This window comes from Macadamia integrifolia, chromosome 8 (genome assembly GCF_013358625.1).
Source record: "Macadamia integrifolia cultivar HAES 741 chromosome 8, SCU_Mint_v3, whole genome shotgun sequence".
In the NCBI taxonomy this organism is placed as follows: domain Eukaryota; kingdom Viridiplantae; phylum Streptophyta; class Magnoliopsida; order Proteales; family Proteaceae; genus Macadamia; species Macadamia integrifolia.
In genome coordinates, this window is record NC_056564.1 from 10512529 (window position 1) to 10537942 (window position 25414).

At 37.6% G+C, this 25414-nt stretch overlaps 2 protein-coding genes across 3 annotated transcripts; one reads left to right on the top strand and one right to left on the bottom strand.

Moving 5' to 3' along the window:
- The first annotated feature begins 243 nt into the window (after positions 1 to 243).
- On the top strand, positions 244 to 4441 carry LOC122085771 (mediator of RNA polymerase II transcription subunit 15a). Of its 2 annotated transcripts, none has more exons than XM_042654348.1 (5): positions 244 to 419; positions 699 to 816; positions 2129 to 2240; positions 3132 to 3228; positions 3980 to 4441. In XM_042654348.1, the coding sequence occupies exons 2-5, from the start codon at positions 716 to 718 to the stop codon at positions 4009 to 4011; spliced, it is 342 nt and encodes a 113-aa protein (XP_042510282.1). In that variant the 5' UTR covers positions 244 to 419; positions 699 to 715; the 3' UTR covers positions 4012 to 4441. The 2 variants fall into 2 exon arrangements, with proteins under 2 accessions (XP_042510282.1, XP_042510283.1); XM_042654349.1 differs by having other exon boundaries at positions 244 to 409.
- A 370-nt stretch (positions 4442 to 4811) lies between these two features.
- LOC122085770 (guanylyl cyclase 1-like) lies at positions 4812 to 24033 on the bottom strand. Its single transcript, XM_042654347.1, has 10 exons — positions 23753 to 24033; positions 19988 to 20316; positions 19766 to 19890; positions 18473 to 18584; positions 15149 to 15223; positions 13963 to 14051; positions 10936 to 10997; positions 9133 to 9205; positions 6963 to 7038; positions 4812 to 5104 (listed from the first exon to the last, which is right to left on the bottom strand). The coding sequence occupies exons 2-10, from the start codon at positions 20156 to 20158 to the stop codon at positions 5048 to 5050; spliced, it is 840 nt and encodes a 279-aa protein (XP_042510281.1). The 5' UTR covers positions 20159 to 20316; positions 23753 to 24033; the 3' UTR covers positions 4812 to 5047.
- Positions 24034 to 25414: the final 1381 nt, after the last annotated feature.

Here is a 25414-nt window from a genome sequence, read left to right on the forward strand (position 1 = left end):
TCCATGGATTTTCAGACCAAATAGTCGATTCTAGGGTCCTTGGGGCCAATTCCAATCTGCACTGGAATCGGCCTCTCCGATTCCTGTTTTTAAACCCTGGTCCTCGGTTCGTTTCTCAATAAAATGAGTATTAGGACTTGGGACTGGGAGGGAAAGTACTCCAATCGGTACGACACATGGCGGATATGAAGGGTAGTTGGAGAGTAACTCCTTTACGCGGGGAAGAGTATCCGGATTCGGACGTTTTTATTAGTCTTTGACTCGTTCGTACCCGAGAGAGTCTTCCTTGACGCTTTGTGAGATTCTCAGGGAAAGGGGTTTTTGTTCCAGAGCTAGTTGGTTTTCGTGGATTCTTATAGACTTGAAGGAGAAGGAAATCTACCCAGGAGAAAGGAGATAAAGTTTTGAGGTATTTTCAGGTTGAAATTTCATCTCTTCTTTTGACAGTTGTCCTTTTTATGCTTCTTTGAAGGTTTTGTTTTTTATAATATTTTTAGTGAGTTTTGTTCGTCTAGACCTCTCGTCCCGAACAGCTTAGTGAACGATTTATTCATCAGGCCTTCCTGCGATCATGCCTTTACCTATTCTTTCTTGCGTTTTATCTAGTGTTTGCACGTGATTTCAGCAAATTTTTTTCTGGGTTTTGTGTATGTATTTTGGTGCTTGAATTTAAGTGTGTTTTTCTGTTGTTTGGGTAGTTGTTAGAAGTTCAGTAATGAAAAATAAGAATCCTGCTCAAGGGGAGCCCAGCATGGATATCAGCAATTGGAGAAGTCATATTCTACCTAGTGCTCGGAGGAGGATTGTGAATAAAATGTAAGGTTTTCTTATTGATGCATGTCGTGAGATGTTGTTGCTAGGGAATCTACCGGTTTCCATCTCCCTGTGGGGGTTTTGTATTTGCTCTGTTTTTGTTTTTTTAAATTTTAAACTGTCCTTGATTAGAATAGAACGGCACTACGGCAGAAAGCAAAACATCTTCTCCTTTCTGTTATCAGTTGTTGGTTGATACATGTAGGGTTTCGCATCGGTAGACCATTTCCTTATTATGTTTCTTCTAGAGTTAAGTTGCTTTATATATTTTCTTCTGCTATTGATAGAGTTGAGTGTAAATTTGGATGAGTTTGGTGCAATCACATTCACCTTCTGCTATTTTAAGTTCTTCTGTCAATTTACCCTCTGCTATCTTAAGATCTCCTGTCAATTCACCCTCTGCTATCTTAAGATCTCCTGTCAATTCACCCTCTGCTATCTTTAGGTATTCTGTCAATATGTTTTATGGCCTTACTTTCAGAATGCGCAAATTCATGTGATGGATTTTCTGTCCTGAAGATGCAAATATATATATATATATATATATTTTTTTTTCTATACCTAGGTGAGGCAAACAATATGGCGAACTTTGTTGCTAAGTCTGCCTCTAGTTAACAGAGTATGAACTGGTTGAGTATCCTTGCTATATTATGAGTGAAGTCCTTTCTGGAGGTGTGGTAGAGTTGGCTTTTGTAATCATTCCTTAGCTAATATAATTATTTCCTGAATCCTAAAAGCATCGGAGCAAAAATGAAATAGTTTGGAAAATTCATTAAAATTCTCATTTGTTTTGTTTCCTTAACCATGTAAGTATGCATGATCTGGCAATTAAAAATTCTTATGTCTTGGCAAGGTTCGTGTTGACACCTTCATTTGCATATATGTGGCTGGCATAAGCATTTCCTAAGCTAGCTTGGCATTCTTTGGAAGTGTGGGATCTGTAGTATTGGTATAGACAATATCTGTGAGAGAATGCAGGTGAGCCCAAATCTATTTTCAAGCTTGCCTATATTGAAAAATTCGAACTGCCATAATGTTATTCAGGGGCTACTCATCATGTGGCCTGTTTGATGTTATTTATGATTTTGTAGCTCTGGAATTTCATGACCCACCCATAGTGTTCATTATATGAGCTTCTTTGACTCCTACTCTACATTACCTTTTTTTTTTCCTGACTCTGTAATAGGGAATAGGGATTATAATAGCTTTATTTATTTTGATGTTGCCTATCCCTGGAAAAATAAAATAAAATAAAAGAGCTTCATAACCCTTAGTATTCAACAATTTGCTATAATTCAGTGTTTCACATGCACAGAAAGGGGACTTTAATGAGACACCTTACAATTTCTAGCACAGAAGGGTTACAAGAACTTGAGAAAATTGCTGTAAGATTTGAAGAGAAGATTTACACTGCTTCTGCAAGCCAGGTACTTCTATTATCTTAATAGTCAAATGGTTTCTTCTCTTTGTGACATATTTCCTGCATTGCTACTTGCTTTCCATTCATGGACTTCCTCTTTTGTTTCTATCAACCTTTGTGGATTTGGTTGCTTCGAGCATTATCATGTTACACAAATAAAAAGTTTGATTGTTTTCCCATTCATTCACGTCAGTACTTTGTTTGCATTGAGGATTAAAAAAAAAAAAGGTCTAAACAAAGAAGAAATAAATAAGTATAACTTATCCAAAAGCATTAAAATCTAACAGTTCACCATCCCATCTGTTAATAGTGAGCATAAATAGTATACATGATATGGTTGTTCAGCCATGTTGGCATACACTCCCAATACAAAATGGAAAGCTTCAAATTGAACGCCCTATTAACCTTTGCATGTGCAACGTGGTTGGCCTTTCTAGATGCGTAACATATGGAGCATATTGAGAGAGATTTTTGAGCGCTTGTCTTTTTGGAAGTGTAGAGAACATCTCCCAAGGCCAAGATGATCCCCCTTCATCATTCAGCCAATTAGCCGGACTCTGGGAATCAGTTTCCAACTTTCAAAGTGGACAAGTCTGTAATCTTCCTTTACTGCTAGCTTAAGTCCGTCCAAAATTGCCACAAGGGTTCACATTCATTCCTACACAAGGGACAGACCACCTCTTCTTGATAACCTATGGATCTGAGAGTGAGTCTGTCAAGAACATATAGTTCGCCATACACTTCCAAAGAAATAAAGCTGTAGGGGGGGAGCTGCAGGATTGCCTTTGTTTTTTTGTGTTGGTTGCCATGGGTTGTGATTGTAGTCTCTTTTGATCTTTCATTTGTAACTTATAATCCTGGATGAATATAATGTTTTATTTTTTATTTTTCATTTCAGCCAGAATATCTACGGAGGATATCTCTAAAGATGCTAATGATGGAGACACAAGCTCAGACTCGCGGTGTGCCTGGTTCCTTACAGTCAAACCCTTCTGGTGAGTAACCAAAGTACGGCAGAGCCATGTATGTTTTGGAGGAGTAAATTGCCTATTTACATGCATTCCCTCCCCCCTTGGGTATTCGCATGCATCCCAGTTTATGACCACAGCGAGTAGGTACTCTAACAACAACTGAGCATCTCGTGTAGTCCTGGATTTTCAGGTTCTACTTGCCAAGAGAGACTTGTTTTGGGTTGAAACTTTACATGTCAACAGGGGACCTAGGAGTTTCCTTGTCCACATGATTTAGGACCTATCCGATTACACCATGTGGCGAAACAAGTGCCCCCCGTAAAGAGAAGGCTTTCTTCATGGTTGTCAAGGAACCTTTCATGCCATGTGGCAAACAATTCCCGGTGAAGGGAAGGCTCACTACATGGTTGTCAAGCCATGTGTATTTTACATTTTAATGTGAAAGATAAAACTGAGGTAAAGGTTTTTCTCGACTGCATGGTATGGAATTAAATCTATAGACAAGGCCGACACATCTAGTTGTGGCATGTGGTAATTTTGACTAGTCATTTAGGAGAAACTTTTCATGTACTAGGCATGAACGTTCACCACACCATCCTAGGGTTCATAAACCTCTATAGGGTTTTAGTATATTCGCCAAAATATCCTTCCAATACCTACTTACCGCTTCTATCAAGGAATTACCACATTTCTTCATTACTAATTGCAGCTTTCAGCTTTCACAAAGCCTCGTCCAAATCAGGATGGGCAGCTATAATGGTTCCATTTTATGCAGGAACAACCGCAGCAGCAGCGGGAACAGGGTAAGCAGAACTCAAAAGGATTAATAGAAGCCTTGATCCTAATTCAATAAAAGTGGACTGAAGAGTGCTGTTATCTTCTCCGATTGTCTTGAGTTGTTTCAATTGCTTAAGGTGGAGGATTTCTCTGGTTGGCCATGGAGATGTTTTAATGTATTTAACTAACTGAAAAGATTCCCGTAAAAAAAAAAAAATTACTGAAACGATTGGAGGATTGTATGTTTATTCATGTGTTGGGAATGCTTCAGACAGGCGCATGCGTTGGCTAGAAAAGTTAGGCTTCATGAGATTACTGAATCTGGTGGTTTAGATCTGTCTTCCTAAACGCATATGGATATTTGTTGTTCGAATTTATAGAGTTCTCTCAGAACTTTAAAACCTTTTCTATGTTCCCAACACCTCTCGTCACATATATATGCAGAGCTTTAATTTATTTATTTGCTCCATTTCTTTATAGACAATTGAGTTTGGCTTTAGCTGATGAGGAAAGTTTAGGAAATATCACAAGGCCACACAGGACGCTCCAACTATGATACCTTGATGTCACCCTGGTACTTAATATCTAATCTGGTCTAGTCTCTCCATTACTCTCATACTCATCCATTATGATAAATCTAGTTCCAAATCTTCTTCGAGTTTGAGCTCAACTTAATTCAAAATTTATCAATTTCCCAACCCAACCAGACTTGAAGTCCTTAAATGAATAAAGCATTGCGTGGAATTAAGTGAAACGACTTAATAAGAATAAATCAATTCTTTTCCCTTTCTTAAAATGTAAATAGTACAGAAGGGGACATTGACATCATGTTTGTTGCAACGTACATATTATTGCTCTGAAGACGTATGTCTCATTTTTTATTCAACAAAAACAACAAACTCAGCATTGTCCCAACTTAATGGAGTCAGCTAATAAGACAGCATCAACAGGCCTCTCCAAGGCAGGCGACTTTTACAATGATATACAAATGGTACAGAAAACCCAAAGAAAATGCAACTATACAACCCTATTGCACCATTAATGGATTATCTGCGTTCAACATAGTTTAAATTACATTTACAGCTTGTTCATGCTTTCCGCTTTCGTGCTTCTCCAATGAGATCTGCATTTTACAATTCACAACACGAAGAAACTTGATGTAAGTGTGGCTAAAAAAATGGAGTTTTTTAAAAAGGCAAAAGCATGAGTAACCCAAGTTTCATCTTATTTCTTTTTTTAAAGAAATGAGTGATTGGAGGACTAATAGTTACATATGACAAATAAGAGTCAATGTATAACAAGTCAAAATTTTTGAATAATAACACGGACATTGATTTATAAGAGAATTTGAACAATCTTGCTAAAGAACTAATTAATCAAATTATCATGGGTCGTATTATAGGGCCAGTCCACAACAGGAACAATTATGCAGTCCAGAGTCCACTAGCATTGATGAAGCAGCAGTTTTTGGGAAAAGAAGAGCCTTCAACAAGGACCAGATAAGAGCAGGTAATCTGGATATTGTGGTTTGTACAACCATCTGGTTCAATGGCCCCTGTACAGCAGGGACCCCTCCCCCCCTTTTCCCCCAAAAGATGCTAATTGATTTGCATTTGGAATCACACTACCTTTACAGGTTCAGCATACAGCCATGTCAAGGAAAGTGCCTCAGGCATGCACTTTGCAAGAAGCACAACTCTTGGGCCTCAATGCCTTGCACGGTTGCACCTGGCGCTACATCACCAATGCATGTACCTTTCTTTTCACCTATTAATACTTTTCATGCGCTTGTGCAACTTCATCCAACTTTGCATTGGGCGGTTCTATTCAAGCAATTAGATGATAACCTCTTTATGATCAAGAATGGAACTAGATAGTATGCTTTATTATATCTCCTAAATAGGATATATAATTTTTGTTATGTACTTGTAATTTTGTATAGTTGTGTGATGTCATTGGTATATTATGTTAATTGTTACAAGCTAATTTAACTACTTTTGTCATTTATCCAAATTAGTAACATATACTTTTCTAAAATGCACCTCAATTCAGTCAGGCCCAGACCATAACCTTGCACCTTCGGGCACTAGGAGACATACTGGCACCTTGTGTGTAACCCTAACCTTAATAACTTAGCCATATACACAAAAAGAAGGTACTTCATGGATCCCAAGTCTTCCATGTTTGAGCCACCACTGTAGACTAAAGTGCAGGGAACCTGAACATTTCTTTCTCAATGCATATGCTAGGATCCAAATGATGTAAATGATTTATGGAAACCATATTTGATAGTATACAGAAAAATGGTAACCCTCATATTAATCTCTAACTAATTACTCAACATTTACCAAGGCAATCACAGAAAAATCACTTAAAGCATGTGAAAAAATCCCAGTTCTTTGTTACGTTACAATGTGATTAGTGACACAATATGAAGCCCTCTAAAGTAACAGAAGCAATTGGATGGTTGGCAGATAAAACTGCTCCAGTTCCCAAGGGCCAAGGCTATGGCCAGTCCAAGAGGTGCCCAACATTTTATGAGAAGGTTCACCATCTGCACTGTCCAGGTGTTGGGAAGGATGGAGTCCACTGCTGCTTGGAAAATGAATATGTTTCTCCAACCGTAATAAATTAGTGTGGATATCATTCACCCAAAATAATATATATATATATATATATAGTGTGTGGATATACATATATGCATGCAGTAACATTTTTGGAAGAAAAGGAGCATTGCATGACATTGTGCCTAACATTTTGGAAGAGCGAATATGTTTCTCCAACCGTAATCAATTAGTGTGGATATCCATACATGCATGCAGTAACATTTCGGAAGAAAAGGAGCATTGCATCACATTGTGCCTAAGGGCACCAAAATGTAGCAAGAAAAAAGATGCCCCTTGTCCATAACAAAAGAGAAGTATGTTGATGCATCCAAAACAAAGTAAATATTTCTTTTGGGGAATAAATTGATAGATTACCAGGATTAGATCCTCATCTGTACCAAAGGATTTGTGGGCTTCATCTAGGCACTGCAAGGAGATCCAAGTAGATTTCCTACAAAAGTTAAAGCTATTAAGTTAATATACCATGTGAAGAATAACATATATCAATAGTTAATTCTTGAGAGAAAAATGGATTTCAGATTTGACAGGGCACCAAAACAAGTACCAGAAGGAATGAATAATGTTTTATTCCCATGCAATCTATTTCTAGGTCAAAAACTGATTCGACTGGATGGAAATTATTGTTTTCTTATTGATTTTTTCAGCACTAATTGCTGCATATCTAATCATCATAAAAAAGAATCTCGTGTATTGATGGTGGTCATCCTTAAGTCTGTTTTGGGGACAAGAAGATATACAAGGGAGCAATAAAGTGGTAAGTTGCAGGTAAGACCATAGTTGTCAGGCGACGATTTGGCGTCCTGGCGGAAATACCAGGGCATGGCAGTGCTACGATTTATGGGAGTCACAATGGCGCCCGCCATGGTCGTATAAGCGTCGCCATGCACGCCATTGCACGCCTAATATACTAATCAATCGCTTTTTTGTATTGTTTTTTTTTAACAATGTTGAATATTCTCTTTCTTGTATTTTTATTGGTAGGTGAAATAGAAAAGAGCACAAAACCCAGTCGACTAGTTGTCTCAACTCTCAATTTCTCAAATTGAAGAATAAACAGTGAACCCTTAAAAGTCGAAGCCTCGAAGCCTTCCGCCTGCGAGTGACTTCCTTCTCCTTCTTCGGCAGTGAATCCTCAAAGCCTTCCGCCTGCAAGGCTGCGGCCTACGGCCTGCGAGTGACATCCTTCTCCTTCTCTGGCAGTGAACCTGAACCCTCGAAGCCTTCCGCGTGTGAGTGGCGTCCTTCTCCTTCTCCGGCAGCAAGACCAAGGTAAGGACATGAGGCATCTTTCTTCTTCATCTTCTTCATCTTCTTCTTCAATCCTTCTCTGCCACGTTCTAGTTCTCTCCTCTTCTTCTCCCCTTCTCTCCTCCTTCTTCGTCTTCGTCTTCTGCTTCTTATTCTTCTTCTCCGCTTCTCTTTCTCCTTCTTCTGCTTCAGTTCTTCTCCTTCTCTATTCCTTCTTCTCTTCTTCTCTCCTTCTCTCCTCCTTCTACGTCTTCTGCTTCTGATTCTTCTTCTTCTCTGCTTCTCTGCTTCTCTTTCTCCTTCTTCTTCTTCTTCAGTTCTTCTCCTTCTCTGTTCCTTCTTCTCTTCTTCTCTCCTTCTCAGTTCTCTCCTCCTTCGTCTTCTGCTGCTGAATTCTGATTCTTCTTCTTCTTCAGTTCTTCTCCTTCTCTGTTCCTTCTTCTCATCTTCTCTCCTTCTTCTTTGTCTTCTGCTTCTGAATTCTGATTCTTCTTCTTCTTTGCTTCTCTTTCTCCTTCTTCTTCTTCAGTTCTTCTCCTTCTCTATTCCTTCTTCTATGTTTCATAACAGCATAAATAGAAACATAGAATTAGTTAATGCTAATATGTTATTGCCTTATTGGTTAACTAATAATCTTATATACTCTGTTTTATAAAGTGTTTACATTTTTACAACTTGTATACTTAATGTTAATGTTACTGGTTAACATAATCTGTTACTCTGTTTTATATATTATAACTTCAATACTTGATGTTAATGTTATTGGTTAACACTTAACATACTTTGTTACTCTATTTTGTAACTTGTAGGATAGTAGGAGTTCATAATGGATGGTACTGTTGTGTAATTGATGACTTGATGTGTAACTGTATAAGTCAATAATTCATGTTGATTTTTGATGACATGATATAGCTATGTTGATTTTTGATGATTTGATGTTGCTTAATGTTGGTTTTATATGTTATAGGGTATGTATTGTAGGCTTGTAGCATCCTAAATAACTTTAGAAAATAGGGGAAATAAAAAAGTAGCATACTAAATAACTTTAGAAAATAGCGAAAATAAAAAATGACACATGGTCGATTTGACTGCCATGGCAACGCCATAACGGGCGATTCATTGCCAAATCGATTAGCCACCCCTCTACTACCTTGGATCGATTTGACGCCGTGACAACTATGGGTAAGACACACGTCATCTTTTGATTTTATATAGCATGGATCAAACATGGAGAGAGTGGATGAAACAGGGAATGGGGGAATAATGGATATTATACCTAGAGCTGGCTGGATCTCTTATTTCGAACTCATCTCTGTCTGCATCATAGCCACATACTACAATATAGTGACCTAAAAAGAAGAAAAATAAAAAGGGGGGGGGGATAAAAAGGCTTGTTAGTTCATCAAATTTCATCCTCCGAGCACAAAGCTGTGTTTGGTTTCTTACCCTCACACTGTGGGAAAATAAAATCAAAAGAAAAACAGGAGATGCAATTGTTTGGTTGCATAAGTAGGGAAAACTTTAAGAGAAGAATAACTACTTTTGGGAAAGGTTATCCTTGGTTTTGTCTCATTTAGTGGGAAAACACAGAAAAATAAAACTGAGAGGAAACTTGTCATACTTGAATTTTTCTCTCCCTCTCTCAAAATGGGGAATAACCAACTACAATTTTTGGACAACAACCAACGATCTCTTATTTCTTTTTTTAGAGCAACAACTAGTGAAGGAAATTTTTTCTTTTCTTTTTTGCTTTCCTCTCTTTCTTTTCCTATTCTTTCCCCTGAGAAAGCAACCAAACACAAGAAAAAAAAAAAACAATACGACCTTGGACACTACAGAGACACATGTTAAAGAGCTGAAGGATGATGCCATTCACATACAAAAGAAAGTGGAAATAAGTAAACCAACCATGGTGTTTCCACAAAATTTTCCAAGCGAAAGGTAATGCAAAACTGATTACATTTAAGAATCCTAAATAGGATCTCAAAGGGATGGGATCTTTAAGTGGTGGAACTTGAGCACAATAGAGCAGACTAATTATTTGAGGAAGCAAAAGGCAATTAATAGTTATCCTTATTTCAGTAAGATGATTTATTAATAGCAATTTAATAAAGGTCTGTTTTAAAATTTCTGTTATTTTATAATCCATCATAAAGCAATTAATATGGTCATTATTGAAGGGGTAGGTAAGATCACACCTCCATCATTTAAAAAGATAACAAAAAATTTCACCCTCCACTTTTAATGGGGACTTAGCTGATGTGGGTGGTTCAATAGCCGGGCTGAATGGTTTATGGCGTACCACATATCAGATAGTCCAAGCAGTTCTGTCCAGTTAGAAACTGATTTGGATCAATATCGGAAAGAACTGAATGCATGCATGGTTGACACTAACTGTTTGGGTCAATCCAGCCCACTGGTATGGGAAGGTAAGTAACACCTCATTCTCAGTAGATGCTCCACAAATATTTCAAGATCATTCTCAGTTGATGCTACAAATATTCAGTATATTGTTGTCAAAAGATGCCTGCAGGCATTTATCAAAATGAAAAAAATAAAAGAAAAAATGAAAGATGCCTGGTGACCAAATGAGCTCAAACTAATAGTTGAACTGTGGGGTTGCATAGTCTACAGAAAACTGGACAGTAAATAGTTCCATCTAATTCTTGAATTGAGCTTGATCAATGCTGAAATGAATCGAATGCATGCCCAAGTGACCATCCAGACATCTGGATCAATCTGGTTTACAAAACACTGTCCTGTATGGATGCAATCCCAGCACCGTGTGATGGTGGAGACCTGCTCACTCACAGTTGATACTACCCAAAAATATATAAGAACTTCCATGCAAGCAAGTTGAGATTTCTGGCTTAGTCAAAGCTTATACCCATGATGTCCTTTTGCCATTCCAAGTAATCCAAAATAATAAACCATTTAAATGAGGGGAAATAAAATAAAATAATATAAAAAGGCCCAACAATCAAATGACTTGTGCGTAAGACCCTGGTGTGGATTAACATTGTCTAATCGACCAAATATGCATAATTTATAGATTAAAAAAAGAAGCACCATTCATTACCAATGTAACCTGAGTCCCCGCCACAGAACCCTGAATCACGAACATCCTCCAGCGAAGCCTGACTGCATCAATAATTTTGTGCCATTAGGAATTGAGCACAATCTCCCAGCTAAAATTTTGTTAGTGTTCACAAGTAAAATTGAGCCATCAGTTTAATCAATCAAAATGAATTTAACAAGGATAACAAAATGACTTGATCTCTTGATATATAGAGGCAACTACAGAAGATCATCACAAATGAAGCAACTATAAGGAAAATAATGACGAATACTACTGTAAAAAAAATTGTACGTCCCAAACATATGGTGGTATATGGTAGCCACAATACCTGGATCCTTTATTTTAAACATATACCCATGTTGGAAAAAATCACATTTAAGCATTTAATTGTGTTACCGATTTTATAACATAAGTAGGGTGTGATGCAGCAGCAAAAAAGAGTCATCATTTGTGTCATGATTGGAACAAAAATTGGAACAGACTGGACCAAAATCTGGTCCAATCAACTGGACCACTCTAAGTGCCCCAATTCAATGAATCTGGCCAGTATCAGGTCTAGGTCTTAGGAAAACCCGAAGAGTCTAAATAGTGGCGGAGTTTTAGTAGCTTATTTCCTATTATTTTATTGTAATAGTTGTACTGGGTTAGGACTCTATAAGTACAGCCTTGTTTAAGTTGTTTCTTTCTTATTTTATTCAGAGTTCTAGTAGCAGTAGACTACCTTTATCACAAGCTATTGGCTGGAGGAGTTTTAGGTCTAGTTTGAGTTTTTTTTCTTGAAATTTTATTTGAACATATGCAGGGGCCATGCACTACCAATGAATTTGTGAAATAATGAAGATTTGCTTTGTTTTGGTCTGTGGATTCAGATTTGCATCTGTGAGATTCAAGTGTGTTGGCTCTTGTGAATTCAAAAGTGATAACTTCTTGTGGGGCTCGTGGAGTCCACCAGTGGTTGTGGTACTGGTGGGATTCCAGCCCTATAGATCAAGTGGGAATTACGATCATATCTTCCTTTCTTTCTCTTTTCTTCCATCAATTTACAAGTTAGATCATCTAACTTCTCTTCCTTGTGATTCAAGCATCCTAGTACTAATCAACTTCTTCAATTTTCTGATTTCTTCCAAGGATTTAAATATTGTTATCAGGTATCATATTGGAGAGATACAAGATACGCTAAAGATACACATGGAAATGATTAAGTCATTTTTACCCAATTTACTGATTAAAAAAAATAAAAAAACACCAGCTCTGCAACTTTACCACTTTCACCCAAATCTATTTTGAGTAGTGATTTGAGCACTATAAGCCCCAGAACTTGAAATGGTGAAGATTAGGGTTGTTTTTTTTCATGATAGTTGATTTCCTCCAGCTCATATCGAAGAAGAGAAAAACAAGTTTCCAAGGCCTTTGGTTTCTCTCAGTTTTGTATCTCACAAACGGTTTCTGTTTTACAAGTTTAAAGGAGGCGTATCAAGTGTATCATACCTGTATCGGACAGTATCAGTCTCGTATCGGTCGATACAAATTTTTTTTGAAAAAATAAGTATCATATCAATATGATACCCACCAATACTTAAACCCTGATTTCTTCAATCTGAACCTTATGTTTCTGGTTCTGTTTGATGATTACATTCCAATATTAGTTCAGATTTTTTTTTTTTGGAAAGCCAGAACCTAATATCAATTTCAGGTTTCTATTGGAACTCTATTTCTTCACAACTCAGTTTTCTGATTTGACTTCGCTGGTTCTGATTTCCTACTACTGTTAAGTCTTCATAATGCTGTTTATTTATTGAATAAGATCATGTTTAGTCTGCTGTTTTGACCCTTTTGAAAACCCTGCATTGAATTTATAGTTCTGTCCGATTTTTCAAGCTTCCTACTTCAATAAGGAAATCTCTATACCTTCAAATCTGGCGTTGGATCGAGACCTCATTTTATGGTTCTATACACCAACACCCCAGTAATCCAAGCAATTGATCAGAATTTTTCCACCATCAGATCAATCCTTGTTGAGTAATTAACTTTTCTCCTAATCTGGTTCTCATTCCTATGGCTACGATCCAATCGCAAGTTGATCTTCCACTAGATCTCACTAATTCAAAATTAGCACTGGTTTAGGATGGTCTTGTAGGAGAAAGGGAGTGGCGAAGAATGTGTTTTTTAGATACCAAACTCATCGACAACACCCGTAAATGCTCATTCAAACCTAAGCTATAAGGTCTCCATATGTTGACCACCACATCACCAATTTTATGCAAATTTTTAGTAAAAAAAAAAAAACAGAAGGTACGCCAATTAGAAATAGAAAAAGCTTCCTAAATGGTGAGCTAGTGCAGTGAAGGTGAATACAGAAATTTGAATGTGGCCGATGCAAAAGGATGCCTATCTAATGGTGCCTCAAACAGTCCATCCATTTATACTACAAGTCTGAAGTCCCTCAAATCTAAAAGGCCAATTAAAAATTAATATACTTACCTACCAAATACATGCATACTCTCGCATCAAATCACATGCACATAAATGCATGTATTTCAGTTAAAAAGGGAGAGGGGATTTGCCCTCCTTGGCCTACCAGTTTCCCGTTCAAAAAAAAAAGAAAAGAAAGAAAAGGGCCATCACCATGACAGTGTTACATATAGAGGTGGTGTAATATCAAGTTGCAAGTTCATAAATGCATTATTTTGTTGCTAAATATTTCCTTTATTGGAATCAAAATTTTATTAAATATAAACAAATTGGAAAATGCATTTGGCAGATCCACAACAGCTGAGTCATGTAACTTGAACCTAGGGTTTAGACAGATCTGACTCCAAACCGTCTCTTGATACTTGACACCAACACCTGAGCCCATAAAATCTTGCATCCCTCTGGCTATTTGGAGCGATATGGGTAAACTATATGAACTTTTTGGAATCACCCTACCCTATCAATAGTCTAGAACAAAAAACACACAACATTCGAATAAAATAAATGAAGGGGGAAAAAAGAAACTTAAAAAGTGTCACAGAATAATATTCTTACTCTAGCTTATACTGGTCGACCAAAGCAATCACAATATATTTCCCTGACAATACGAGGAAAGAAATTTCTTCACCACTGATTGACCTGCGCTGTAACACAAGCAAAATCCATCAAACCTACTACAAAAAAACTGGCCAAACCTACACAGGCACCAGACCAGTTGAATCATAAAATATAAACAGAAACCAAGTGCTAAATCTTCAAGTACATATACACAATACCACAGAAAGCTGAAAAAAATGGTGTCATTTATAGTCAATGTGGGTTGCTGCACTACAATGCACATTCATGTCTAACTTTATTTATTCAGGATAACGATGATCATTAAGGTCGTTGTGCTACTTTACTTCTGGAGTTTGATCATAAACAATCTGATACCGGTCTTAGAAGTGCTATAAACAAAACCATGACTAGCAATAATTACTGGCAACCAAAAAGAGAAGAAAAAAAATCCTGGCACCAATTAATCATGACAGAATATGCTGCCAGAATGCCCTACAATCACAGGCCTGGAGTTTACGTCAACAAGTTGAGCTTGGTAACCAGTACATGTGGTTATATGAGTTTTTTACAGGCATATTAGTAAAAGATAAATCCAATCAAAGAAAATTTTGTGCTGCAGTGGTAGTACCATATCAATGGCCTTAGGTCTTTAGCTCAGTTTAGCTCAGTTGGATTTCAAGTTTCATCGGCCTATTATTTTATGGGCTTTAAGAGGGTTACCGCATGGTTGTTTTACAGCTCCTAGAAGTAACTTAGTTGTTATGAGAGTTGGCCAAGTCTGAAGGTGCAATGTTTAAAGACTCCACACCAACGCTAATGACCAGACACCAGTTAATTTCTTCACTGGAGCACCATCATCAGCCAGCTTCCACTGTTTCCCATATACTTCCTAATTCTACTACCATAAATAGAGCCAGTTCCAGCCACTAGAACCTACATTCAGCTTCATGAAAATCCTAAATCCGTTCGCTTTATGCTTTCAGAACCAAGGAAATCAATACACCTACCATCATTCTTGAAGTCCAACTTGGTTCTCAAAACGTAACCTTGCTTATATCTTTGACATTGGATCTTACTAAAGGGATAAACACACACCATGCATAAATGTTTCAGCAGATAAAGCTTTTCCAAACTAAGCATCAAATACATGCACATTAAAGTTAGCAAGATGAATACAAAGTACCTGTATGCTAATTCCAGCTTCTAGAGCTTGTTGGAATAGTCTATCCACTCGTACCAGGTCATTCGTCAATTGCTCCTGCATGTTTGCCAAGGCAAGGTTGTAAAAATTACTAACTGGTCCAGCAGTGAAGAGAGAGAGAGAAGCATATATGCCTGTTCATTTACATATGCAATGGGTGTTCAACTTTTATAACTCCTAACAAGACAAAAACGGAAAAGAAGTAGTGGGCATTTGTAGACTCATCTTCAATTGACATAAGCTCTGCCACAGTCCAAGAGAATCCAACAAGGATTCCCCAGATTCTCAACATGAATACAAACTTTCATTATGACTTGAATGAATGAAGTGGTTTATTTAGTTAGACAATGCAACAAAGAATTTTTTTTTCTTTGTACCCAGTGCACAGGGATCCCGCCACTGCGAGGTCTCGGGAGGGTCATAATGTATGCACCCTTGCCCCCGCTTCGTGGATAGGCAGTTTCCTGACTCAGATCTGCAAGGCTGCAACCAATTGGTCACAATGGAGCAACCTTACCATTAAAGCAACAAGGAAATATCACCTCCAAATATTGTCAAGACTTCTGGTCTAGCTCAATTTATTCGCAGTCAACTGCACATGAGAGGATGAATAGGAACGGATGATATGATCTATGTCTAAAAAGCAAAACCATGAGGTTTAAGATATGAAGGCGGAAAGCAAGATGGTGTTTTCTAATATTTTCCAAGGAGGTTTGGGGGTGGGGAGGTTCAGTTGGATCTCTGAATGAAAGTTGGTTCCAAATGGCTCCTAATTCAGATCTTCCAATGGATTGGCAAACCTAGAATGGTCATTTGTTCTTTCCAATGGGGTTGGAGCCTTGGAGGTGAGGAATAGTCATGGCAGATGGTCTAAAGAACACTGGTTGCACATGTCAACTGATTCAGACATGCCAACAGAAGACACACCTATGATGCCCCTAAATCACTTCTATTTAGGAAATGTGCATACACATCCCTTTTAATCTCTATATGATGAGCAAACAGTCTTCAATGTAAAACCAGACAAAGTCCCAAGTACTGAGCTCCTCTATATTCATCCATGAAAAATCAATCAACCTTCCAAATATAAGGAGATCTTGCATATGGAGCAGTGGCACACTAAAATGAGCTCAGGCAAGAAGACTCAGAATGCAGAACCCATTGGTATCGGTGTAGGATCCTTGAAATAGCTCAAGCTTCAGTGAATCTGGGACCGAGTTTCATAAGGGAATGATATAAAAATTATAAACGTTTGGATTACGAAGGAACATGTGAGGTTTTTAAGGCTGGATAATGGATATAATTGTGGGTTAAAACTGCTGATCTTACACAAAACAACAACTAGGATTTTAATGGTAATGATTTAGACCGGAATGGAAAGAGACAAAATTGTAAATTTAAATTAGTGACAAGATTCAATTTATAGTCCTAATGTGATAAAATCATAGTTGTCAAGGCATCTAGGCGACCCAAGGTGTTAAGAGGAGGCCTAAGTGCAAGGCAATCAAGGTGCCTGGAAGCCTAGGCAACACCTTGACAACTATGAATTAAATTGAAAAAGAAAAATACTCTGCTAAATTTCAACAAAACAGACGCTTGTGTTTCATGAGGAAATTCTAAGTACTGCTTAGTCTTGAAGAAGAAATCCTGTAACATAATGAAACTAATAACAGTTAACTCCACTCTAAGATTCTATCCAATCATACCAATATATTAGAAAATAGAAAACCAAAAACCTTAAGAAATTATCCTATATTGAAGCAAAATAGAGGCCGATCACCCCAATAGGAAAGACATCTCCAACAACGGCATTAAGAAAGTTTTTACAGGTCACTAGTTAATGTGGTTTTCTATACATATTGAAGAGCGAAATGAGTGGAGTGTTCAAGGAGTCTGCATGCTACAAGGCCTCAGACTAGTCAACTAGACATAATTAAAGGATAATATGCACCATGCAGGAACACAGGTACGCATGCCCAGGAAACTGACTCATGCACCATTCCAGTTGCAGCAAATACAAACAGTCCTTGTGATTAAAAAGAAAAATAGGTATTGGACTGGCTAAAGGGCTGACCCAGCATGCCCCTAATGGCTAGTCTGCTAGTGTCTAATAGAGTTACTGGTCAGATTCAATTTATGTTCAGTGAATAATGCCAAGTCTGGCTGGTACAAAACATGCCCTTACCAAAGGGCCTGCATGTTATAAGGATCACATTGCAATAAAAATAGTCTTCAATAAAGTATATGGAATGTTAACTGTATAATTTTTATTCATCTCTTCCAAAATATCTCAACATTTTGCCATATCCTCTCTACCGTCTTCCATATGCAACCAACAATCTTCTTACTCCTTTCCTCTCTCACCTCACCCTTTTCTTGTTATCCTACTTTTGTTCTCTGCCCCTTACCTTCTTTCACACAATTATCAATCAAAATGGAAGAAGGGTTGTCTAACAGTTAACACTTACAGTTACAACAAGCCTAACTTGATCATGTTTCTATACTAAATGGATACCTTTCCGAGAGGTTGATTTATCCCCTTCCCTAAGGGTTTCATATCTCAATAGATTGTTTTATCATTCTACTTTGTGTTTGTTGGAAGCAGCATCTACTTGCATCAAGTTGTCATTATGATAAGTAATTATAATTTTTCTTCCCAGTCAATGTGTCTGAACATTTTTAGATGCAAACATTATCAGACTTTGTACATATGGTATAACTAAACAACAAAGCAATTAAATGAGAACTGTCATACTTATAACCCCCAGGAATTCACAGGTGTGAAAATTTTATTTTGCACATATTTTCTTTATTAATAACAAAGCAATTCCCCAAAGAACAGTAAACTCACATAGAAAAAAAAAATAATCCAAATACTTACCTACATTTTAATATGCCAAGTGTTACTATAATTACAGTACAGAGACATGAAATCATAGTCTTAGAAACCAAGACCAAACAGCAAACAAGAAAGGGCTTGATTCCAGCTCTCCCATTCTAGCTGCCCAGGGAAATGGGAAAATAGAAAAGGAGCAGGTTTTTAAATTGGATGGAATTAGCCACATTGGCCAAGCAAATTAGGGATTGGAGCAACTGCTACGTCCGATACTAACTGATTCTATAACTTCGCTGGATTGGACAAGACAACTTGAGAATGGGAAAGTCTGACTCTGAGTTTTGAACCATGCTTGTGAATCCATGACATCATATATAAATGAAGTGAGTGGTCCTGCATTGTATGACATATGAACATGGCAAAGCAAAGAACAAAATAGATCTTTTCCCTGTGATAGGAAAATAACTCACCTTGTAAAATGTCTCAACCGAAAAATTTGGATTTGCTCCTAAAGTTATGGTGAAGAAGCAAAAACTAACAGAAAACTTCTGCAATATATAAGCCAGATCAACAGTCCAAATGCTGCAAAGCAGAACAGACACTATCCATCAGTAAAAAGTTAAAATAAAATGTGATTAACATAATCAGCATAATCTCATAAGTGATACTAAAGAGAATAACACGACAATGTATATCTCTGAATATCAGTGCATGTATTTGTATGAACAACAACAACAACAGCAACAACTCTGCCTTATTCCAACTCAATGGGGATTATTAAAAGCAGGATAATTTTTATGCGCTAGTTCTTTAGGCAACATTGTGCTGTCTGAAATTGGTGCATTTTGAGATGGCTAAGGTTACTATCCTAGTTATCTTTTCTGTTGCTATTATTAGTGTTGAAGAATCTGTGACAATTGAGAGAAATGAGCCTTATTTCAAAGGTGCAGGTTGCCTTTACCAATTAGGACTTAATCAATTTGTAGCAGAAAGAAATTAGGCATTTGTTATAATCTCTGGTTTGAATCGAAGACTAGATGAGAGATGAGATTTATTTTTCCAAACCACCCGTACTCATGAACAAAATGGTCACCTCAGACCACAAACACAAGGGAAATAGTCTGATCATGGTGGCCATATGATGAAGAAGGGGCCTAAACTTCCTCTATCAAACAGTAAGATCAGCCACATCAGCACAACACGTGGCTCCAATCAAACAATTTTCAAGATATAAGCATAGTCTTGCAAAGCTTAATCTTGAGCACCAATGGGTAATCTAAATGTTCTTCCGGTTCCTCAATGCCATCAGCAAAACATCCTTCAAGGAAATGGGAAAAAAAAAAAATAAAACTAAAAAACTAAAAAAACTCAAAAACCTAGTTAAAACTGTTTGGTGTCTTATTAGCAGTCCATTCGCTCACATATCAATATAGAGACAATATGACCCAGGTCAAAATTGACTATTTGAAGGAAAATACAAATTGGAAGTTTTGTAATTATTTTAGGAAACATACTATAATTATTTGAGGAAAGGAAACAGCCAAGAAGATCAGAGTCAAGGAACAAGAACTGCTGCATTAATGGACTTTCTCTGAAGAGCATAACCAAATCTTAAAATGCCTGACATATATTGCAAAATTTGAGATCTAATGCAATGGCAGATTATGAGTCGTATCCAAACAATTCAAAAGTAAATGAAGCACATCCTTGTGGCATATAACATCAAAAATATTTGAAATTCTCCTTTCTGTCAAGAAGAATACCTTGTTGTATGGCAAAGCTTCCCCAAAGTGTGAAGGTCACCGTGTTCAATTTCAAGAGTTCTCAAAGCCATTGAAACACAGGCAAGACCGCAGTCCCAACTATGTAGCTGGCTAACGTGTGGGACCTACAAGCACCGCCATGCTGTATGAAAATGCTTGTTAAAGGGGGGGAGAGAGAGAAAGAGGGGAATAATTGGATTGGTAGAGTCACCACTCACTCACTTCAACATAGTGTGAACGTGGCAAACTGCCACTGTGGCTTGTTACAACATTCAGCGATCGCCCAAAAACTAAGGAAGCTCCTGTGAGACTAGAATGACCTCCATTTGACACACCAACATTGTCATCCTCTGCTTTTAGAAACTTGTCTAAAATGAAATAAAGAGACCTCATGAGTGACCAAGTAAAGTAAGATTTTCCCCCGGTACACCAAAACGTAGAAGTAGACTGTGTTTAATCTGTAATCAGAATTTGATCTGTGACATGGTCAACGGTGTCTTAATTGAGTACTGCTTCAGCTTCTTCACAACAGTGTCCTCTACTCTAGTATCCTGCAATTTTGAAATGCCATAAATAAAAATAAAAAGACAATAGTAAACAGTAATACAGCTAACCTGTGAATTCAGATTCAGTAAATATATGGGGGCAAATATTGGAATCTATATGGGCATATCTAGGCTGACTAGGCATACTTTTTATTCCATGGGTTCAATATTGACAGGATACCATATGTTAGAGCAAACACCAACTAATATGAAAATAAACAAAGACAGATCCGCACAGCACACAGAGATTTAACGAGGTTCACACACCGATGTGGTGTGCTATGTCCTCGGGTAAAGAAGTTTCACTATGTAGAAGAGAGATTACACCCAAACAGCGGCGAGAAAACTCGCTTTGAAACCCTAGCTCGAAAAACCCCAAATTACAACTTCTTGCTCAATAAGACGATAGTACATTATATACTCCTCCAAGTCCCCCCCTCTGCTTCCATCACAGATCTAAAAAAAATTCCCATTCGGGTCGCCACCAACATATATCGGAGGAGGTCATTCTTCAAAACGGGTCAAGAATTCAAGACAAACTTAACACCATATTAAATTTAGGGTGATGCACCTGTTGGTCAGGAGTGTCTATGTGCCTATATCATTTTTGAAATGAATGGAACACAGGGATTCAATGGACAACACCACTATGGTCACAAGCAAGCACTTTAAAAAAAGTTGAGGCAAGGTGCAAGGCTGTATTAATGAAGAATCCATGGATGAGCCTACTAGCTTGGGTTTGTTATCACACTGCGTTGCCGTTAATGGATCTCCTCTTGGATAATCGAGATGCAATGGGCATTGTAAAACAATCATAAACTAATACCCATAATTATGATGTGAAAGTGAACGAGTCATCTATGTAGTTGAGCTAAGAGACATTCTGTATGTGATCCTATATTTTTTATATATCTCATTGCAAAGGCCCTTGTATATTCTGATTCAGGAGATGTGTTTAAGCAATTAAGAGCTTTTCAAGGCTTTTGGAGAAATAAAGCAATTGCAGACTGCAGTATACAGCTCTCAGCATCAACTTCTCCAAATCTCTCCTTTTCCTCGTAGGGGTCAGTGAGGTTGAAATATTTTCTTTAGAGAGATGTCTGGGTTCTCCTTGGGCCGCCTTCCAGTCAACTATTTGGGTCTACCTTTGATCACCTCTAGGTTGACTGCTCACCATTGATCCTATCCTAGATCACTTGCACAAAAGGTTACAGCTTTGGAAAGAAAAACTTCTCTCTTATGCCGGCCGTAGATTTGTTCTTCCGGCCTCTTACGTCTACTCGTCCAGAATTTTCGGACTCCCTTAGTCCACTATTCAAAGTTTGAGTCTCTCATGTGTGCCTTTCTTTGGAAGAGCGATGATACTACCAAATTCAGCCACCCTATAAGTTGGGCCTCTACTATCTCCCCAAAGATCAAGGGGGCTTTGGCTTAAGAAGAATCACAGATGTCAATCATGTTGGTATCCTCAAGCTGAATTGGAAGTTAGCGGCTAAGTGATAGAGTGTTTGGGCTGATTGGTCCTACTCTTACCCCCTATGCAATGACTCTATTTCGATTACCCCCTCATTATCTGACGGCTCCTAGGTCTGGAGAAAGATCCTACAACTTAACCTCTTTCTTATGAGATTATTATATCTAATATTGATGATGGACCTTCCACTAAATTTTGGCTCAACCACTGGCACCTATAGAGAGTTCTTCTTCACTCATTCGGAGACAAAGCTACTTGTAGTTCTGGTTATACCAGATTGAACATGGTTTCAGACTTTATTCGGAAGAATGGTTGGCCTCCCGCCTCCTCCCTTTTGACTGTTATCTAGATTGCTCTACCGAGCATCCCTAGAAGACGCATTGGTAGTGGTGGCATTGTCTCTTGGTCTATTTCCCTGATGGATCTCTCCAACGCCATGTCGGCTGGGGACCTCACCAAAGCTTGAGGTTCCATTACAGTCTGGCGCAATTTGGTCTAGTTCAAGAGCCACATCCCTTGCCATAGCTTCACTCTCTAGAGGGTTTTCTCCCAATGCCTCCCCACACAATCTTTCCTTGTCTGTTGGCAGATTCCAATCCCTCCCCAATGCTGCCGATGCTGAAATGCCTCTGAAGATGTGGATCACCTCTTCTTTGTCTGCCCCTTCTCCTCTGCAGCTTGGAATGGTCTGTTGGCCAAATGCTGGCCTAGAAGAAGAATTTTACCTCTTGATAGAGAATGGAACTGGATGGACATGTCTTTCACGGGGGGAAATCTTGTTGTGAAACATGGGAAAATTATCTTTTAGTACCGCTATCTCCCATATCTGGATTGAGCGTAACCTCAGAAGGTGGACCTCTAAGTTCAGATCCTTTCAACACATTTGGAATTCCATCATTTTTTATGTCAAATCAAAGCTATCTAGATCCCCAGCCTGGTGTGCCAATACTCATAGAAATAGGATTATTGTAGATTCTTGGGGCCTTTCCCCTTCTCTTTTACAAGCATTGTCTCTCCCTCCCCCTTCCCCCACCACACACGTAAAGGCAAGGCTTTGTAAGTTGTATTGTTTTTCTTCCCCTTCTTTTCTTGGGGTTTCCTTGTTTCTCTCTTCTTTAGTAATAAATTATTTATTCACCAAAAAAAAAAAAAGCTACTGCTGAGTGTGTGTGTGTGTGTGTGTGTGTGTGTGTGTGTGTTTTTATATATAATAGTTTTGAGATGCATTTGATGTCATCAGTATCTGGAGTGGCAAACAATCCAACATATTTCATGGTTTCCTTTCCTTAAAATTATGTAATCATATCCATAGGTTCCCTATTGAGTTATCAAGGTTTTGGAAAGGAATAGGTATGCAATATGCTAGATCTTATGTGATAATTTCTCACTCAAGCCACTCTCCTTCACCTCCACCCCCTCCCCCACTCTTTTGTCTTTTACCTCGAATGGTGAAATTTTTTTTTTCTTCAGTTACTACAGAAGGTTCCAATTTTATTTTTTTTTGGAGGACAAATATAACTGAAATTAAAAATATCATTAATTTGGATTCCAGTTATCTTACAACTCATCGAACCATGGCCCCATTATTTAGGATTACAAAATTTACAACAAACCAGATTAATACACAAAGTTCAATTAGGAAGCAGAAAAACGTTTCCTATCTGGCGTTAATCGCTACCAAGGAAAACTTAAGCAAATCACCAATATCAATATAGAAGAAACTCCCTAATCTACACGATTATTGTCAAATCGTTCTGAATTCAATTAAAAAGAAACTCCTATGAGCTATTTTAGGGTAATCAAATGAACAAAAGAATTATTCCTCTTGAATCTCAAGTAATATTGGGAATTCTTTACTTTTGGTGTAAGAGAAAGGAATGGATTTTTTAACGGGAAGAGAAAGGAGAAGAAGATGAAGGAAACAGAATAATTCAATCCATAATATCAAAGAGAGAGAATAACGCAAACCTTCGAAAGCATATGAAAGTTGGTCGACCGCATAGGAATTTGGTAAAGACGGCTGTCGGAAGCCCGCAACTCGCAGTTGGGCATTTGTTGTCTGCTCACCGACCTTTCTATCTCTCTCTCTCCTCCTGTCCTGCACTCTCTAGACGAATAAGGATAAAAATTGCTTCTCTGTCTCTCTATGCTGGATCAAAGATCAGTTCCCAGGCATCATGTGAAGGATCGCAGTAAACGATCGCGCGTTCTTTCAAGTTTCAACGGTCCCCCTCTTTCCGAGCAATAATAGTAATTCGTTTATATCAAGAAACAAAACAAACAAAAATTAGGCTGTGTTTGATAACCAAGACAATAAAAGAAAAGAAAAATACAATATTTATTGATTTAAGAATTTCTCATTGTGCTTTACATGTATTGATCTAAATATGGTTTCAAGTATCGGTCTAAGATTGATGGTATCAAATTAGTATCGATTGAGATCAATCTCCAATTTGATACCAATCTGAATCAGTGATCTGGATCGTTTTAAGGGTAAAATAATTTTTAAAAAATAGTATTTTTTACAAAAATCAAAGGTAAAATAGACTGATACCCACCAATTCGATGCCGTCCCCTAAATCTTTGGACATCCAAGAGAAGATTCAGTTTTTAAATTTTAAAATTAAAAAAAAAAAAAAAATCTTACTAAAAACACAAGAAAACATGAGAAAATACAAAAAAATATTTTTTTTTTCTTTTCTTATCCTAAATATACATACTTTTTTTTATTTTCTTACCATATCATTTCTTTTCCTTTTTTTCTAGGTTCTGTTTTTCTTTTCTCCTATCGGCTATCAATCATAGCCTAGGAAAATAGAAAGCTATATTTATTTAATGAAAAAATCTGGGTAACCACGATGGTTAGGTTGTAACTTGCGAGCTTTCTTCTGTTACTGCCTTTTTCACTGTTCATAAAGGGATAGAAAAAGTAATTTCACGATGAAACATCTAGTCCCCAAGGGTAGTTAGGTAATTCAATGCGGCATGGGTGGGTTACTGGGCTTGGTGCTTCACTCCTTTGGAGTCTTTGGATTTTGGACATTGGATGACAAGGGGCCCGTTTGATAACGTTTCTTCCGTTTCTGTTTCAAGAAACAGCAGAAACATATATTTTCGTTTCTAGAAACATAAACGGAATTGAAGGTGTTTGATAAGTCATGTTTTTAGAAGTCGATAGTAACCAATGAAAGAATAACCATTAGTCGTTTCCAGAAACGGCGAAACAAGTTCAACGAACTTGTTTCGCCTAGGTCGTTTCTTGAACCATAAATAAGTAAAAATTTCTATTTCTATTTCTAAAAATAAATGAAACGAAACAGTTTTATCAAACGCTTTTTACTCCGTTTCTTGAAACGTTATCAAACGGACCCTTGGATTATTTAGCAATCAAGCAAGTGATCTCAAAGACTAAATTGCCCTTGACTTATGCATTGAAGATGTTTTTATACAACCTCTTATTGGTTTGTGAGATGACCACACAAGCGGGTAGCATCCCGTATTCCAACCATTAGCTTTTTATTCCCATTTCGCCATTTATAGAAATCCCAACTCTTGCCAATGAGCGTATCCTTCCCACCATTGTTATCTACTTTTGAATCTTACTAGGTCTGAGCTCCTTTTCTGTGCCCA

Excerpts from the sequence above, each read along its gene's own strand:
- LOC122085771 (XM_042654348.1), top strand. The coding sequence starts at position 716 with ATGAAAAATAAGAATCCTGCTCAAGGGGAGCCCAGCATGGATATCAGC. Across the intron at positions 2,241-3,131 it reads ACACTGCTTCTGCAAGCCAG|CCAGAATATCTACGGAGGAT; the intron begins GTACTTCTATTA and ends TTTTCATTTCAG. Across the intron at positions 3,229-3,979 it reads CTTACAGTCAAACCCTTCTG|GAACAACCGCAGCAGCAGCG; the intron begins GTGAGTAACCAA and ends CATTTTATGCAG.
- LOC122085770 (XM_042654347.1), bottom strand. The coding sequence starts at position 20,158 with ATGAGGTCTCTTTATTTCATTTTAGACAAGTTTCTAAAAGCAGAGGAT. Across the intron at positions 15,224-18,472 it reads CGGTTGAGACATTTTACAAG|GAGCAATTGACGAATGACCT; the intron begins GTGAGTTATTTT and ends GCAAACATGCAG. Across the intron at positions 14,052-15,148 it reads AAGCTGGAATTAGCATACAG|CGCAGGTCAATCAGTGGTGA; the intron begins GTACTTTGTATT and ends CTTGTGTTACAG.